The sequence below is a fragment of the Lotus japonicus genome, chromosome 5 (genome assembly GCF_012489685.1).
Source record: "Lotus japonicus ecotype B-129 chromosome 5, LjGifu_v1.2".
In the NCBI taxonomy this organism is placed as follows: Eukaryota; Viridiplantae; Streptophyta; class Magnoliopsida; order Fabales; family Fabaceae; genus Lotus; species Lotus japonicus.
This window is the reverse complement of record NC_080045.1, coordinates 3,788,591-3,803,053: the sequence shown is the minus strand read 5'-3', so window position 1 is coordinate 3,803,053 and position 14,463 is coordinate 3,788,591. Positions and strand designations below refer to the sequence as shown.

The 14,463-nt window shown below is 31.4% G+C and overlaps 1 protein-coding gene across 1 annotated transcript; it reads right to left on the bottom strand.

Annotated features, from left to right (window-relative positions):
• Positions 1 to 10,340: 10,340 nt before the first annotated feature.
• LOC130720447 (probable hexosyltransferase MUCI70) lies at positions 10,341 to 14,035 on the bottom strand. The gene is made up of 6 exons (XM_057571092.1): positions 13,541 to 14,035; positions 12,879 to 13,096; positions 12,571 to 12,747; positions 12,332 to 12,487; positions 11,672 to 11,948; positions 10,341 to 10,871 (listed from the first exon to the last, which is right to left on the bottom strand). Exons 1-6 carry the CDS (start codon positions 13,890 to 13,892, stop codon positions 10,639 to 10,641), a joined length of 1,413 nt encoding a protein of 470 aa, XP_057427075.1. The 5' UTR covers positions 13,893 to 14,035; the 3' UTR covers positions 10,341 to 10,638.
• Positions 14,036 to 14,463: the final 428 nt, after the last annotated feature.

The following is a 14,463-nucleotide window of genomic DNA, read 5'->3' as shown; positions in this document are numbered from 1 at the left end:
CACTCTCTTCTTAACCAAACGAGTTTGACATTCATCACCTAAGATGAATAATTTTAAAAAAAATTATATTTAAAATTTATATTTTCAGTTTTAAAAGCTAAAATTCTAAAACATTTTAGAGGTATTATAAGTTTTTCATTTCTCATTTTAGTTTTCAAGCCATATGTCTTTTAGCTTTAAAAAACATGTTGCTCAATCAATTATCTATCATAATTTTAAGAGATTCTTTGTTCCTAGTGTGTCCTTTTAAAATTTCAAATGAGAATTAATTATAGTTTATCAATTATACTAGTGTTCTTTACCCGTGCGTTGCACGGCGATTACATTTATTTTAAAGATGAATCAGTAGAAATATGTTTTAACTTAGTTTAGACTCTTTTTAGTAAGTAGAACAGATATGAAACCGAACATATAATACAAACAGGTAGATAAATGGGCAACAATAAATATATTAATTTGATGAGGTTGTATAAACCTCACAATGTCAACACTTGAATAGTAATAAGAACCAAATTTTGAAGGAATGCATTACATTGAAATTGAAATAAGATAAACGTAACAATGACAACGACATGAACGCTTATTAGAAGTTGTAGTCTATGATTAATGATAAAAACTCCATAACCGATCTTGTTGTCAATCAAGCATATTTGAGGTATAGAACCTACAAAGGTAAATTTTTTATATAAGAGTAATAATAATTAACCAATAAAAATATAAACTGTGTATAATTGGAAAATGATAAACGAACCTTATAAAAGCGCCAATAAACCTTCAAATTAGATGATCAATAAACTGCTTGACATCTTTTTATGCTGTCAAAAATAATAATAAACATATCAGTTTTCATAATAATAAAATTTAATTTGAAATTAATTGTAAGATAAATAAGCACTTACGTGTCAAATATTATCGAAGACTTTTTGATACACCACGTTGTGTGTGGTGTTAGATACAACTCCTTCGTCATAGATGCAACGACTCGGGTAAATATACCACAGTCTCACCGATTAAATAGTTGTAGTTGACATCAAGGTTTAGGACATCGGGTATTCGGACAAAAGAGTTATAGTGTGGAGTTATAATAGGAATCAACCTTTTAGGCCATCATATTTGGTTCTATTTGTGGGAAATTCGATTTATTTTTAGTAACAGGCTATGTTAATTGATTTCAAGGCACGACGTCATTTAATAACATGATGTGGAAGTCAATGAAAATTAGTAATTAAAACATTTTTAAGCATAAATTAGTTCGGAAATGTAAGAAATTTGCAACTAATTGTACATTATTAATGTTGTCAATAATTTGCTATAAATAATGACATTAATTAAATACAACGATAATTGATTAATCAACATTAAAGAGGTGTTGTATTTTGCTCCGTAATTATCTTATTGATAATAAAAATAATTTGAATAAATATTAAAATAGAAAATGAATTAAAACAATAAAAATGCATGTTTTATGATATATTAATTATTCCATTATATAAACTGATTCAAATATTTTTAAATATTCAAATATTTAGTATAAAAGGAAATTAATTCAGCCATTAATGTTATTGATACTTGACTAACTTTAATTTTTGAAATAATCATTAATTAGTTTAAATCAAAAGATTTTTTTTAATTTTTTTAATATAACACTTATTGTATATATATATATATAGCATTTAATTTCTTTCATTAATTGACTAAAAATTACTGTAATTAAAAACCTTTAAATAGGTGTATTAAAATCATTTTTTAGGAAAAGAATAAAACATTTATTGAATTTATGAATTGAGTAAAAATTAATGTATTTAAGATTTATTAAATAGGTGTACTAAATAATGTTTTTTCATAAAAGGAAATTAATTTAGAAATTAATGTTTTTGATATTTACCTAACTTTATTTTTTAAAATAATCATTAAATAGGTTAATTCAAAAATCATTCAATAAGTGCACTAATCACTAAAATAAAAAAATGTAAAGGATATAGTATTTGACTAAAATTAATTAACCTGAAATTTAGCATTAATTTTGACTAACGTTAATTTTGCTGATATTTGACTAACTTCAATTTTTGAAATAATCATTAAATAGGTTTAGTCAAAAGTTTTTTTTTTTAAAAATGAATATAGCATTTAAATGGAGGAAAATCTTGCAGATTTAAATCATTAAATAATTATATTTTGATACCAAATATACACATTTGAATAAAAAAAATTAGATTTTAGTCAAATATTAGTTTAAATATTAAGATTTGAAAATTAATTAGACACAATCAAATCAAAAGTTTATACTACAAATTTAATAATAGGAAATTGTTGATCTTTGTGCATTAGGAAACCAAATCAGAAAATTAAAACCTTTTTGGACGTGATGTTTGTGAATTTGCTGATAATTTGGTACGCTGAAATCTGGAACATAGTATAACTTTTTTGTGATCTGGGGGAGCTATGTAGACTTAGTACTCATAATTTAAAATTATTTGTAAGTTTGAGTCCATCATCGTCCACCTGATACATTCAACGCATATGATATACCAAAAAATTACCTTTCATATTCCTAGAGGCATTCAATGCACATGATATATCACATGAAACTTTTTTTTTTCTTAAAATCAATACGTTATGAGTGAACATTACATGGAGATAAAAAATCGATTTGAAAATTATAAACAATGAAAAATCAAAAATCAACTTCCTCTGTGCATATGTAGTTCCAAACAATGATATGGTAATCATCATCTACAATTGAAAAGCATTCAACTTGTTAAAAAAAAAATGGTTAAAATCTTTCATATGATAAAAGGGTGATAAAAGGTCGATTGAAAATTGAACCAAAGAGAACCGTATAAGCTCGGACTTACCAATAAACGAATGACTTTTGCAACAATAGTCCAGTTCTCTTTGGAGACATGGCGAGATCGTCGATTTTGGCAGCCATGAGAACAAAGGTTAATTTAAAAAATATGGGGTCAATGGGAAATATCTGGAATGATGGAGGAGAGGGGCAGCTTAAGAGAGTATTTATAGTTGAGTTGGAATTAGGGTTAATGATGAGAAAATGTGAAAAGAATATTCCATTGACTTTTTATTAGAATTTTTTTTTTCATTGCAGTGACTTTTTAGGGATAATTTGAATATGATGACTAAACATAAGAGAATTTTTTTTCCATTCGAGTTAGCTCAAATTCGACAGCATTGATTGGACTCTAATTCATACAAATAAAAGTCAAGTATTAATTAGAATCAATTTTAATTTATATTTTAAATGAAAATAATAAAGCATTAAACACAAAAAGTCAAGCAAAATAAAGGTTGTCAATGATGGGCATCACCACCTAAATCAAAGGAAATGCATTATGACATTATGTATTTCAAATTCAAATCTCACTATTATATTTTAATCATTAAAAGTTTATTTCGGAAATAAATCTATTTTTTAAATAAGAAAAAGCAAAATCCAATATCCTAATGTTTGTATTCTATAGTTGTGACTCTTCAATTTGATTTTTTCAAATAAATGAGTGGAATCAATTGACCTTGCATTAAAATAAATAGGTTTAATTTAAATAAATTTGTTGTCAACAAATGGGTCTCCATACAAAACACATATAAAAATTGGAAGTTTGGAGCCATATAAGCTCGGACTAAGCCACAAACGGTTCACCTTTGCAACAATAGTCCAGTTCTCCTTTGAGGCATCGATGGTGGCGAGATCGTCGATTGTCATTATAACAAAGTATATTTCAAAGCTAATATTTGATGGGAAGGAATGATGAAGTTGAAGAATACCATGAGGTGGTTTATATAGGAAATTGAGAATTAGGGTTACTGGTAATGCATGTTAAAAAAGGAAGAAAAAAAACCTACAATTGACAGAATTTGAAATCAGCGTGCTTTAAAAGGAATTTTTTTTCCGCTCAATTTTTGTCATTTAAATTAATTAATATGGACTTTGACCAAAAAAATTTAATTAATATGGACCAAAATTTCAGGCTGCACGTTAATTAATCATCAAAATGAGGAATTTTAGGAAAAAATGAAATACAATTAAAGTGGTGTTAATACAGTAAAATATGAAATTAATTAATATGTTCAATCAAACTTAATTTGAAATCAGCGTGACCTTTTAGACCATGAATCTCAAAATTGTTTCATGGTGTTAATGATTGACGTAAATTGACCCGTTATTTTCTCCACAAAATTATCACGCCTGTAATTCTTGACTTCTTTTGTAAGCAAAATAAATACCATTTTAATGCTTGGAATAACACCATTCCAATTTAATATACAATAATGGGCCTCATAAAAAATCTGAAATCAAAATGGGTCTCATAAAAAATATGAAATCAAAATGGGCTTCCACTATTTTGGTCCAAAACAATAAGAAGGTGACACTTGTCAGGCAAAGAGGGGGGTTGCGTGAAAGTCATTCTTGAATTGCCAAATCATCTAGGTGGGTCTCACAACCTTCCTCTTTTCTAAAGTACTAGTGTTCTTTACCCGTGCGTTGCACGGCGATTACATTTATTTTAAAGATGAATCAGTAGAAATATGTTTTAACTTAGTTTAGACTCTTTTTAGTAAGTAGAACAGATATGAAACCGAACATATGATACAAACAGGTAGATGAATGAGCAACAATAAATATATTAATTTGATGAGGTTGTATAAACCTCACAATGTCAACACTTGAATAGTAATAAGAACCAAATTTTGAAGGAATGCATTACATTGAAATTGAAATAAGATAAACATAACAATGACAACGACATGAACGCTTATTAGAAGTTGTAGTCTATGATTAATGATAAAAACTTCATAACCGATCTTGTTGTCAATCAAGCATATTTGAGGTATAGAACCTACAAAGGTAAAAAATTTATATAAGAGTAATAATAATTAACCAATAAAAATATAAACTGTGTATAATTTGAAAATGATAAACGAACCTTATAAAAGCGCCAATAAACCTTCAAATTAGATGATCAATAAACTGTTTGACATCTTTTTATGCTGTCAAAAATAAAAATAATAACCATATCAGTTTTCATAATAATAAAATTTAATTTGAAATTAATTGTAAGATAAATAAGCACTTACGTGTCAAATATTATCGAAGACTTTTTGATACACCACGTTGTGTGTGGTGTTAGATACAACTCCTTCGTCATAGATGCAACGACACGGGTAAATATACCACAGTCTCACCGATTAAATAGTTGTAGTAGGCATCAAGGTTTAGGACATCGGGTATTCGGACAAAAGAGTTATAGTGTGGAGTTATAATAGGAATCAACCTTTTAGGCCATCATATTTGGTTCTATTTGTGGGAAATTCGATTTATTTTTAGTAACAGGCTATGTTAATTGGTTTCAAGGCACGACGTCATTTAATAACATGATGTGGAAGTCAATGAAAATTAGTAATTAAAACATTTGTAGGCATAAATTAGTTCGGAAATGTAAGAAATTTGCAACTAATTGTACATTATTAATGTTGTCAATAATTTGCTATAAATAATGACATTAATTAAATACATCGATAATTGATTAATCAACATTAAAGAGGTGTTGTATTTTGCTCCGTAATTATCTTATTGATAGTAAAAATAATTTGAATAAATATTAAAATAGAAAATGAATTATAACAATAAAAATGCATGTTTTATAATATATTAATTATTCCATTATATAAACTGATTCAAATATTTTTAGATATTCAAATATTTATTATAAAAGGAAATTAATTCAGCCGGTAATGTTATTGATACTTGACTAACTTTAACTTTTGAAATAATCATTAATTAGGTTAATTCAAAATATTTTTTAATTTTTTTTTGAATATAGCACTTATTGTATATATATATAACATTTAATTTATTTCATTAATTGACTAAAAATTACTGTAATTAAAAACCTTTAAATAGATGTATTAAAATCATTTTTTAGGAAAGGAATAAAACATTTATTGAATTTATTAATTGAGTAAAAATTAATGTATTTAAGAATTATTAAATAGGTGTACTAAATAATGTTTTTTCATAAAAGGAAATTAATTTAGCAATTAATGTTTTTGATATTTACCTAACTTTATCTTTTAAAATAAGGCTTAAAAGCGTATTTGGTCCCCCACAAATGCGATGTGTGCAAACATGGTCTTAAACTTTAAAAATAGCATTTTAAGTCCCCTACGTTATCCTCTGTCAACAAAATTAGTACCTCCGTTAAAAAACTAACGGTTCTAGGGACAGATATGTAATTTAACCCAAAAAATAATTGAAAAATAAAAAAACTGAAGAAACCCAGCAAATTCTCCTCATCCTCATCTTCTTCTTCCACCATATTCATCATTTGCTTGAAACCCAGCAAATAGATATGAATCCTGAAAAGCAAAAAGATGATTTGTATTGAATCATGATATGTATCCTTCTTTCTCTTTCATAATTGTTTGCCATGGTTGTCAATATATAACACTGAACTCAGGCAAAGAAGCAGGAACTGGTATTAGCACGAATTGGAATTGGCACCACGTTTTCAAATCTATAAAGCAAAAACGTATTTGACTTGCATGGTGTCTCATTGGATTCATATTTAAAATTGAGATTTCAAAAATAACTAAAATGGTTAGTGCCCTTCTTCATCAAACAAACCCAGAATAAAATGAGTTGAACTTGAAACACAAACCCATCCCCAAATTTTTCTTCAAACCCAAATAATATTCTTCAACTCAGACCCAGCAACAACGTATTGTGAAGATGATGATGAACCCTAACCTCCTAATCTAACAAATACCCATAAGTCGCCCAGAAATTTGATCGAACATGGATAAGAAATCACCTAGAAATTTGGGAAGGGGAGAAAAAGGGCATGTTACACTCACTTCTCTTACTCTCTGACCAGATCTCAACCGAGGTTTAATTTCGATTGGGTTTTTTGGTGTTGAAGGTGGCTGGACGGAGGTTTGGGGTTTGGAACTTTTCAGTTTGACATTTGGGCTTTTTGGTGGGGGCATGGCACGAAAGAGGAAGAGCTTTCAGATATGGTGAAGGAAGGACGAATCTGGAGATGATGATGAAGATGAAAATGAAGAAGGAGGATGATGATGCATATGAAGAAGATGATGGAACAGATGCAAATTCTTTTTTTTTTTTGAAAAAAACTGCCACACAAGCATTCACATCAATTAAAATGTGCCACATAGGATAAAACGTTAGTTTTTGGACGGAGGGACTAATTTTGTTGACAGAGGGTAACGTGGGGGACTCAAAATGCTATTTTTAAAGTTTAAGGATCATGTTTGCACACATCGCATTTGTGGGGGACCAAAAGTGCTTTTAAGCCTTAAAATAATCATTAAATAGGTTAATTCAAAAATCATTCAATAAGTGAACTAATCACTAAAATAAAAAAACGTAAGGGATATAGTATTTGACTAAAATTAATTAACCTGAAATTTAGCATTAATTTTGACTAACGTTAATTTTGCTGATATGTGACTAACTTCAATTTTTGAAATAATCATTAAATAGGTTTAGTCAAAAGGTTTTTTTTTTTTCAAAAATTGAATATAGCATTTAAATGGAGGAAAATCTTGGAGATTTAAACCATTAAATAATCATATTTTGATACCAAATATACACATTTGAATAAAAAAAAATTAGATTTTAGTCAAATATTAATTTAAATATTAAGATTTGAAAATTAATTAGACATAATCAAATCAAAAGTTTATACTACAAATTTAATAATAGGAAATTGTTGATCTTTGTGCATTAGGAAACCAAATCAGAAAATTAAAACCTTTTTGGACGTGATGTTTGTGAATTTGCTGATAATTTGGTACTCTGAAATCTGGAACATAATATAACTTTTTTGTGATCTGGGGGAGCTATGTAGACTTGATACTCATAATTTAAAGTTATTTGTAAGTTTGAGTCCATCATCGTCCACCTGATACATTCAACGCATATGATATACCAAAAAATTACCTTTCATATTCCTAGAGGCATTCAATGCACATGATATATCACATGAAACTTTTTTTTTCTTAAAATCAATACGTTATGAGTGAACATTACAGGGAGATAAAAAATCGATTTGAAAATTATAAACAATGAAAAATCAAAAATCAACTTCCCCTGTGCATATGTAGTTCCAAACAATGATATGGTAATCATCATCTGCAATTGAAAAGCATTCAACTTGTTAAAAAAATGGTTAAAATCTTTCATATGATAAAAGGGTGATAAAAGGTCGATTGAAAATTGAACCAAAGAGAACCGTATAAGCTCGGAAGGAATGATTGGATTGCCAAATCATCTAGGTGGGTCTCACAGCCTTCCTCTTTTCTAAAGTATATAGATGGGTCTCCATACAAAACTCATATAAAAATTGGAAGTTTGGAGCCATATAAGCTCGGACTAAGCCACAAACGGTTCACCTTTGCAACAATAGTCCAGTTCTCCTTTGAGGCGACGATGGTGGCGAGATCGTCGATTGCCATTAGAACAAAGTATATTTCAAAGCTAATATTTGATGGGAAGGAATGATGAAGTTGAAGAATACCATGAGGTGGTTTATATAGGAAATTGATAATTAGGGTTACTGGTAATGCATGTTAAAAAAGGAAAAAAAAACCTACAATTGACAGAATTTGAAATCAGCGTGCTTTAAAAGGAATTTTTTTTTCCGCTCAATTTTCGTCATTTAAATTAATTAATATGGACTTTGACAAAAAAAATTAATTAATATGGACCAAAATTTCAGGCTGCACGTTAATTAATCATCAAAATGAGGAATTTTAGGAAAAAATGAAATACAATTAAAGTCGTGTTAATACAGTAAAATATGAAATTAATTAATATGTTGAATCAAACTTAATTTGAAATCAGCGTGACCTTTTAGACCATGAATCTCAAAATTGTTTCATGGTGTTAATGATTGACGTAAATTGACCCGTTATTTCCTCCACAAAATTATCACGCCTGTAATTCTTGACTTCTTTTGTAAGCAAAATAAATACGATTTTAATGCTTGGAATAACACCATTCCAATTTAATATACAATAATGGGCCTCATAAAAAATCTGAAATCAAAATGGGTCTCATAAAAAATCTGAAATCAAAATGGGCTTCCACTATTTTGGTCCAAAACAATAAGAAAGTGACACTTGTCACGCAAAGAGGGAGGTTGAGTGAAAGTCATTCTTGGATTGCCAAATCATCTAGGTGGGTCTCACAGCCTTCCTCTTTTCTAAAGTATATAGATAGATATAGATATAGATATAGATATAGATAGATATAGATTAATATTAACTTAAATTCATGTTGAATAGGGATAAAAAAACATGGAAATATTAAAATTAATGATAAAGATAAATGGTATATTAGGAAGTTAAATAATAATTTTATTAAAAACGATATGCTGATTTTAATACCTATTTGGTTCAGATTTGTTGAGAAAAATTTTAAAAATCAAATAAACCAATGAAATTTCACCAATTTGAATTATATTTTACCTCAAACTCGAATTAAACCAACAAGTGAACACTCATACTTGCGGCTCATGAACCTTTCAACAATATGTGAAGGCTCTCCCCTCTTAATATTTGCCATTTTTTGTGTGTCGTTCTTTCAATTTCAACTTACATATAGTGAATGAAGTACTTGTCAAATACTAACATGTCTTGCAATCACATGTCAAAACCAAACACTACCAAAACCTAACCATTTAAGACTACTTTATGCCTTATGGCTTATGGGTTTTGGTAAGCCGTAAACAACAAAACTTTGGTAATTGAAGGCCTCAGAATATAGACCTCTCTCTCTCTCTATCTCTGTTTTTTGATTTATTTTAAACTATTTCTGCAAAATCAACTTAACCTTAGAAAGGATCCTTCCATTATGCAACTCTTGTTTTTTTTTCCAGGACTCGTCAGGCTTATTCCTTGTGTCGTCTAAAAAACATAAAAATAAAGACCAAATGACCATTAAAATAAACATTCAGGTCCAACTTAATCCTAAGTCATTTCATGAAAAAATTAACCAAACTTGAAAGGGTGACTATATAGGGTTTCTTTACGCTGACAAGGCATCTGTTGCATCAACAGCTTGAAGTATTGCTGGGACTAACTATTTAATTTTATGTTTAACTTGATCATTATTCTAGCCATGAAATCCCACTTCAAAAATAACTGGTAAACAGTGCAAACGGATGCACTTCAAGGAAAATTGTGAACAAAACTCTGCTTATGAATTATGATGGAAGTCCGTTCACGTTACATTCAACTGATATCCTAACACACTACAAAGAATTTAAAACAGTATAAAGAGCACAACTATCTGACAATTTTATGAAAACATTAGTTTATTAAAAAAAATTATGTGTTGAAACAGATCAAAAGCAAAATCTCTTGTTTGTATGATTTGACCCTTCCATCAACTAGATCTTTTCTGGAATGATCTAATCCAAGAGCTCCCAGTAAACAAAATACAAATTATCATGTACACAGGTTAAGAGAAATGGGGTGGGGTTAGAAAAACAACACATATACCTGATTGACTGATTCATATTGGCTAATGAAACTAATGGAATAATAATGGTTAGGTAAATGCAGGTAAGCATCTCTTCAACCAATTTAACTAAATCAGCTTTGCAGTGGTTTGGCCTTTCGGATATGGCCCATGCTATTGACAAGATCCTTGCGGGTGCAGACAGGGAACATATTGATGCTTTTGAATGCGTTCAGACGCCACAAGACATATGGGAAGCTGAGCTGATCCCTAGAAGTGAAGCGAACCACCTCATTGAACCAGGTGCACATCAATAGATTAGTTATTGGTGTATGCTTCCTCACGATAACAGAGGCTTCACATAGAGCTGCACAGAAAAAGTTTGATCAAACATTTTTCAAAATATTATAGCAAAGGTTGGAAAACTATCCCGTGTAAGTAAAAGAGAGAGGACTGACATCTATTGACATGCAGCTATAGACATTATAAGTAACTCCAAGTGATTGATCCTCAGGTGAGGAGCAGGAATGACAGAGGCAACAAAGAATGATGAGCTACCGGTTTACTTTCTAGAGCTACTAAGCAAACAAGTTAGGGATCCTCGGGTGAGGAGCGCTAACAATCGAGCAACTTCCACAACCTGAGGGGAGCACAAAAAGCGTACCCAATGAGGTGGAGAAAGGCACACAAGCCCTGACCCAAGGAGTGAGCTTCCAAATGCGGATTAGGATTAACTTTACACAAAAAACTAGCTCAGTGATGAGAATTGCTCTACCCATTATCAGGACTTATTTAGCCATATCTCTAGCAAATGTAGGACCTTGACACACCCTCGTTGGACATCTACATCGTGAGGTTTGCACGACTGGACATTTGCAGGGGGACCATTTATGGTTGACCCATTAAACAGATCTAAGATAGGTTTAGATACCATCTTAGTATTCGGGTTAGGCCTAACTCCACCAGAAAAATAGCTCAGGGATGGGGACTGTTCTACCATTTATAAGGAGTTCATTTAGCCATATTTTTAGTCAATGTGAGACCCTAACAGTCACAAAAATGACGGAAAAATATTGTCTTAAATAGAACAACAGTCTTTCTTATATGAAGGAAGGAAGAAAAATGTTAAAATCACAGTTAGCTAATGAAAATAAAGTCTTTGCATACCTTTCTTTCCATTAAATCTCTTGTCTTCAGGCAAGCCATCTTTTCTGTATTGATTCAGTTGCACTTCAACTTCCTCCGGCTTGGCTTTGTTTTTCTTGACAACAGCCTTGGACTCATCATAGACACTACTACGAGCTCCATGTTCTGATATGGCCAGTATAGAATCTGTGCGCCAAATGAGTGCTTCTAGCACACCTAATGGATCCCTCCGAAATTGGGACTTGGAGTCTACCCAAATAGAGTATTTTGCTTGAGGAAAAAGACGATGGCTTAACATCTGAAAGATATCCAAGTCCCCAAAGGTTGAAAAATGAAACAAATAAAAGAAGGATCTATAAAAGGATAATAGCCAAAATTAGAAGTAGAGAAATGAAAGACCATCCTAGACATATAACTTGTTTTATACTTAATAAATAAAGCATGTGTCAAAATGCACAATTGATGGAGTTATTAGTGAGGATTAAAGGAGAAGTTAATTAAGACAACAACCACTCCACATATGTGAATACATAGCAGTGGATAAAAAAACAAAAGAATCTCAGGGTAAAGATAGGGCAGGATATGGAACAAAGTGCAGCTGCGCCTAGATTATGCACTTCAAGCACTATCAAGATATAGCAAATGAGAAAGAGGGGAGATGGCTATAAACAGATTTAATACCTTGGGGATTTTACCATTCAGCCTTTGATCAGCAAAAGGAAGATCCCGGACGACAACAACACGCCATTTTCCAATAAATCCATCTTCGCCAATTCTGCGCTCCACTAATTCCTGCGCTTTTTGGGTGATTTCATCCCAGAATGCTACATAGCAAACCTGCATGACACTAAATAGATTTGGCATATAAGATTACTGACTTCTAATATAAATCAATAATAAACCTTATACAACATAGTAACCTTCTTCAGCGAAGCCTCAGACATTCCAATTGGTTGATAGAGATCATCACCGCCACCAAACGCACAAGTAGATACCGCAACTTTGCATTCTTGCATGTAACTTCGATCTTCATCAGATATCTTAAACCCTCCATTCTCACTGTAGAACCCACAATGTACCATCATTGTTTCTTTCACCTATATAAAGAAATAAAGCCTATATAACCCACATCCAGCCATGCATATCAAGTAGTAGAAAGCAGCTCTACTTTAAGAAAAATCAAACAAAATCCAGGTACTTTGAAAGATATTAGAAAGCAGTTCATCACCTCAAAACTTCGATCTCTCTGCTCAAACGTTTGATTTCCAGTAAATAAATTAAATCTTGTGTCTTCAGCACGCAGTTGAGACAATGTAGCATTCCCTCCCGGAATAGACAGATCACTCTCTGACATGTATAGAACTTTACCAACAGGCAATCTAGATTCTTCTTCCACCGGAATATCCAGTTGATCAAGTTTTTCAGGTGGCAGGAGCTTCAAACAACCTGATAGAATCAAGTGCTAATCTGAATCAATTTCCCAACCAACAAACACTCATAGGGAAAGAACAATTCAAATAATCTTACAATTACTACGAGTCTTCTTAAATAACAGTTTCCCAAATAAGTTAACATAAACCTCAGCATGTCCATTTCAACATCTTCAGAAACTAGTTCATCTAACTTGTCTACAAACACCAATAAACTAACTTAGAAAGTCTTTTTCTTTAGTTATCAATCAAATACTTAAAAAACTATCATAATCTAGAAGTTAATCCAAAGTGAGCCTAAATCACATTCACACATAACATGTCCCTTCTTGAATTTAAACACCCTACACTAATAAATCTTAAAACATAGCTCCATCAAAGTCTAAAATTAAGAAAACTAATGAAAATTATAGAACCTCACTCTTTGAGGGAAAAAAGTAAAGGGTTGATGAGGACTCACGTTCTCTGACACCAGCAACAACATGGGTAGTAGGATCAAGGCGATTGAGGTTGCTGTGTGTCTCCTTCCTCAATGGGGGACTAGATCGATCAACTGGCGTGCGTGTTTGTATATCGGAGTTGACATTGAAACTAGGCTTCCGAGCGATTCTGGAGGCCTCGAAGAAGAGCAAACACGCGGTGGGGATGATGATGAGTAGCATCCAGTATCTGACAAGAAGCTTCCGGAGGAACCGACGGTGGGTGAGTTTCTTCCGTTTCCGCCGCGCGCGCACACGCATCCGACCCAGTTCATCGGGTTCGTCGTCGGAGACGGGGATCGAGACGCTGAGGCTATTGTTGTTGTGGAACATTGAGGAAAGTGGAATGAGAAGAGGAGAGAATTGAAGTAGCAAATGGAAATGGGTTTATCGCTGTTAAAATCAAATTTGCAGGCAATGCAGACAAACTAAAACGACCACAAAATTGCCTCTGATTTTGCTTCTCAGAGCTACGGGCTTAATCATTGCTGTATTTTTAGGTAGTAATGATTCATGAACCACTACACAGTAAAACACCTCTAAACACCTATTTTTCCTGCGGATTTGGCCAAATAATATACTGAACTAACCACCTAAATACACTGAACTAACCCCCTAAATACACATGACTAACCATAAAGCACAGTTCAGTGTATTTAGGTGGTTAGTTCAGTGTATTATTTGGCCAAATCCCTAATTTAGGAATTTCAACTTTACATGGTTCTGTGCTTTATGGTTAGTCATGTGTATTTAGGTGGTTAGTTCAGTGTATTATTTGGCCAAATCCCTAATTTAGGAATTTCAACTTTACACGGTGTTTTATGGTTAGTTATGTGTATTTAGGTTGTTAGTTCAGTGTATTATTTGGCTAAATCCCTAATTTAGGAATTTCAACTTTACACGG

Coding starts and splice junctions, on each gene's coding strand:
- LOC130720447 (XM_057571092.1), bottom strand. CDS start 13,892: ATGTTCCACAACAACAATAGCCTCAGCGTCTCGATCCCCGTCTCCGAC. Junction 13,097..13,540: donor TGTTGCTGGTGTCAGAGAAC/GTGAGTCCTCAT, acceptor TGATTCTATCAG/GTTGTTTGAAGCTCCTGCCA. Junction 12,748..12,878: donor AGAGAGATCGAAGTTTTGAG/GTGATGAACTGC, acceptor TTCTTTATATAG/GTGAAAGAAACAATGATGGT.